The 4,570-nt window shown below is 43.4% G+C and overlaps 1 protein-coding gene across 1 annotated transcript; it reads left to right on the top strand.

Annotated features, from left to right (window-relative positions):
* The first annotated feature begins 415 nt into the window (after positions 1-415).
* Positions 416-2,122, top strand: LOC129753617 (probable cytochrome P450 313a4). The gene is made up of 5 exons (XM_055749452.1): positions 416-571; positions 636-824; positions 879-1,064; positions 1,127-1,338; positions 1,397-2,122. The coding sequence occupies exons 1-5, from the start codon at positions 418-420 to the stop codon at positions 2,120-2,122; spliced, it is 1,467 nt and encodes a 488-aa protein (XP_055605427.1). The 5' UTR covers positions 416-417.
* The last annotated feature ends 2,448 nt before the right edge of the window (positions 2,123-4,570 follow it).

Below are 4,570 nucleotides of genomic sequence, written 5' to 3'. Positions count from 1 at the left end.
CTGTTATATCTGAACGAAGGATCAGAAAGAAAATTCCCGCTCGCGGTCTCAACGTACCCTTTGAGGTGTCCGTGAGGATTTACTTGATACTAACGACTACGCACTTACTACGCGTTACCGGTTAGAGTCAATAGTCCAATTATCGAGGTGTACTAGTTTTGATAGAAAAACATCGTAAGGTGTAAATAAGAAATTGCTACAGCTACCTTTGAATATGTTTCGATGGGCGGCTCTCGTTAATCATTCATAACACCGGATCAATCTTAATAAAATCTGGTCTCCGATGCCAAATTAATTTCAATCCGAAAGTGAACGTAAGGTGCTAAGGTGCGGTGATTAAAAGTTCCTATGTTTTTCCTATAAATTTCTCGGTATTGAATTTCCAGCTGACAGTTTTAATTCCGGCCATCGATCGCGATGTACTGGTTGTTCTTGTTGGTGTTTTTTGTGCTATTGTCCTGCTATTGGCATATTTGCTGGAAAAAATGTCGCATGTATCAGCTGACGGCGAAAATACCCGGAACGGTGGAGATTCCGTTTTTGGGGTCGATACATCTGTTCTTATTCGACAGTAAGATCAAGCTTAATTCATCCGTTGAGGGCCCCCGAAATGATTGTGACCATTCCGCCAACAGGAAATTTATTCTCGGTGCTCAATAAACTGCCCAGAGGGATGCGCAAAGCTTGGCTTGGTCCAACATTGTTTGTTAAATTTGATCAGCCGGAGGATTTCCAGGTGCTGCTTAACTCTCCGAACTGTTTGGATAGGCTGTTTGTCTATGATTTTGTTAATATCAAACGAGGAATTTTGACCACCACTGACGGTAAGTGAGATTTTCGTTAATCCTCAATTTAAATCACAAAATAAGCTTTTTTAGTAAATCACTGGCATCGAGTTCGGAAGGCTGTAAATCAAACCTTTTCACCGGCCGTCATGAACCAGTTAACTCCTACATTCAACAAAACGGGCCGGAAACTAATTGAAAAATTCGACACTTTTTCCGGCCAAGGACTCAGTAATGTAGGGAATTTGTTGAAAATTTTTGCATTCGAATCAATGTGCAGTAAGTATGTTTTCATCGTTAAAACCTTCGCTGCATTAAGATTTATTTTATTATATCTCTAGAATCCGTAATGTTGTTTACTGAGGAAGAGTATTCGAAATTCAGCTCATCGACGGATGTTTCGAAATTTTTCGATGAAATCCACGAGTATTTCGATCTAGTTGACAAACGATTTTGTGCTCCCTGGGTGTATCCCGATTGGTGTTACAACCTGACTTTGAATGGAATAAACTTTAACAGAGTATTAACCTCACTTCGGAATTCTACCAGTAAGGTATAACTTCTCCGTATTATGTTTCCATACTGAAATTGAGAGATTTTTCTTGTCCTAGATCACTGATACATTGAAAGCGAAAAAGTTGCAACGTTCTTCAGCACCAACATATGCCGAAAAGATTCTATCCCTGACACAAGATGGTCAACTACCCCCAGAAGATTTTCCCGACCACATAGATACTATGCTTGTTGCAGGTGTCGAAACCAGCGGAACAATCATCCAAGAGTTCTTGCTCATGGTAGCCATCTATCAAGATGTGCAGGAACGTCTTCATCAGGAAATCCAATCCGTTTGTCCCCTTAACCCTGAGGAAAACATAACCCAACAACACCTAGCAAACATGCCTTACCTGGAGATGGTTCTGAAGGAAGTCTTGCGTCTCTTTCCGATAACAGTTGGAACAGGTCGTTTTGTGACCGATGACATTAATCTTAATTCCTGCGTCATACCCAAAGGAGCCAACATCTACCTGAGCTTCTTCAAGATTCATAGGGATCCTCAGCTGTGGGGTCCGGATGCCGATCAGTTCAATCCGGATCGTTTTTTGCCGGAACAGAGCTTCAGGAGGCATCCTTACGCGTACGTTCCCTATGCAGCAGGTCAGCGGAATTGTCTGGGCATTAAATATGCCCAGGCAATTATTAAGATCACCGTGGTTTATCTCTTGAGGGAGTTTCACTTGAGAACGCCCCTCGCCTTCGACGACATTCGGTTGAAGCTCTCCACTACGCTGTATATTGAAAATGATCCCAATTTCATCGTCGAGAGAAGAAGAAAATGAAGAAAAATAAGACTTTTCTAGAATAGTTAAATGTATTTCCTAACTGTTGAAATGCTGTCGATCAGGTAAATATTAGTCAGCTGTCGAAACGGAGTTCACGAGAAATTGTAGAAATGAATGATGAAATAATGAAAGACGAACTAAGTATGTGTGAAAATAAAAGTCATTTCATTACCGAAAGATAAGGGGGAAACAGGTCCTAAATTTGAATAAATAAAAAAACGAGGTTTTTGCGGATTAAGAACTCGAAGCAAGGATTTAATTTATGATCGATTGATTGCATGTCGTTTCGGATACAATCATTTTGAACTACGAAAAAAGATCGTTACCTACGTATTATAAATTTTCTTTTTTGTATTATTGTTTAAAAGCGATGTTCTTCTGTGCCAAGAATAGCAACAAGCTAATGCTCCAAAACATATAAATGCTCTCTTTACGAAAACAAAGTATAAATAGGCTGTTTAACTAGAGCGAGATGCCTGCATATTTTTAAAGTCATGGCCCACGGGGAAGGCTTCCTGTTAAGCCCGCAGGCCTACACGGCCCTCATTAGACGGGAACCGATAAACGAAAGAATAATCGTAGCCAGATTTAGAACACGGGTTAGAAACGTTACAATGGTCCAGTGTCCATTTGGGCGACTTCAACGTAAAGATTGGTTAGGATAATCAAGACCTTGAGCGCATCATGGGGCGCCATGGCGTAGGACAGATGAGCAAAAAGGGAGAGCTATTTGTAGTATTTTGTGGCAACAACAACATGGTGATCGGTGGATTGCTCTTCCCCCATCGACCAGCACATAAGGTCACTTGGGTATCCCGAGATGGCCGAACAGAAAATCAAATTGATCACATTTGCATCAGCCGAAAATGGAGAAGGAGCCTTCCTGATGTCCGCAACACACGAAGCGCAGACATTGCATCTGACCATCACCTCGTCCTTGGCGAGATACGACTGAGAGCCGCGCATGTCCATCGGCGAGAGGAGAAAGTCGAATGTCGATACGACGTCCGCCAGTTGGAGAATCCAGAGGTTAAAAGGGCATACGTTGAACAGCTTGAATCCCGAGCCTCGGAACTGCCAACAGACAGACGAGACAAGAGAGCCTGGACAAACTCCCTAGCCGAAGAGGGAGAAAGAGCCGCCGCCAATGGAGATATCCGATTACTTTATGACATTTCTCGCCGTCTCAGTGATACAAGGACTAATGCAAGAATGCTGCTGAAAGACCAAGCAGGTCAGTTATTGACCGATCATCATGCCTGTTTGGTGGTACCAGGAAAGACATCAAAACCCGGATCAGAAAAGCACGATTTGCGTTTGCGAGTCTCCGAAACATCTGGCGGTCACGCCAGATCCATCTACGAATCCGAATCTTCAACTCAACTGCAAGTATTTGTAAACCGCTGCCTGCGGAATATCATCCGCGCTTGGTGGCCTTGCAACTGGATCTCGAATGAGAAACTACATCGCCGGTGTCATCGAGGGGCGCTAGAAATCGAGATTCGGAAACGTAAGTGGAGATGGATTGGGCACACGCTGCGGAAAGATGAAATCGAGATTTGCAGAGAGGCGCTAGATTGGAGGCGAGAAGGACATCGAAGAAGAGGCAAACCCAGAAACTCGTGGCGGCGAAGCCTAGCCGCTGAAATCCGAACTGTCGACGAGAATCTTGACTGGGACCAGGTGAAGACGCTGGCTCCGGATCGTCAACAGTAGAGGTCTTTTACCACGGCCCTATGCACCGGATGATCGGCGCGGGATCATTAAGTAAGTTAGTGAGTAAGGGAAGGTTTTGGCGGATGATGAGTTGAAGGCGTGTCGGTATGAGAAAAGGTGAAAACTGCACAAAGTAATCAATGTTCAAAGCATGCATTATTAAGTATGATGAGTGACTCCTGAGTTGCTGACCCATTAATTCGGTTGAATCAGACAATCGTTAAAGAGTAAGAATACATGACTTATCGATCTTTAATAACCTATCCCATTGGAATATATCTCCAACGATCGCGAATGTCGCGGGGATCGGTACATCCAATTTCACCAAGCGGCGTATGATCGAAGCACCAGTCAAAGCCCAAATGTCCCCCGGGAGCAGATCAATTACGTCGTGGATCGACAGGAGCAGCGGCAGGAGAAGCGTTTGCGGGGCCAGCCGATGTAGGGAAGAGCAGTAAATCGAAGAAATTTGCCATGTTCGGAAAATAATTGTAACAATGGAGGATGGGTAACTTGTTGCCAGAAAATTAAAACGCGATAAACTAAATTTGCATTTTTTTTCATTATGGGCAACCGAAAGCCTAGCTTTTTTTATAACAAGCAGCACCTTCTTAAACTAAACGACCTAAGGTAGTGAAGACAGTCGAGGAACTGAAGAAAATATGGGTTTACATGCAAAAAACGGTTGATTCACAGGTTGTGCAGAATCTTATAGCCGGGGTTAAGGCC

The sequence above is a fragment of the Uranotaenia lowii genome, chromosome 3 (genome assembly GCF_029784155.1).
Source record: "Uranotaenia lowii strain MFRU-FL chromosome 3, ASM2978415v1, whole genome shotgun sequence".
NCBI lineage: Eukaryota > Metazoa > Arthropoda > Insecta > Diptera > Culicidae > Uranotaenia > Uranotaenia lowii.
The sequence above is the reverse complement of the archived record's forward strand: the minus strand, read 5'-3'. Positions and strand labels throughout refer to the sequence as shown.

Coding starts and splice junctions, on each gene's coding strand:
- LOC129753617 (XM_055749452.1), top strand. CDS start 418: ATGTACTGGTTGTTCTTGTTGGTGTTTTTTGTGCTATTGTCCTGCTAT. Junction 825..878: donor AATTTTGACCACCACTGACG/GTAAGTGAGATT, acceptor AAGCTTTTTTAG/TAAATCACTGGCATCGAGTT. Junction 1,339..1,396: donor TTCGGAATTCTACCAGTAAG/GTATAACTTCTC, acceptor TTCTTGTCCTAG/ATCACTGATACATTGAAAGC.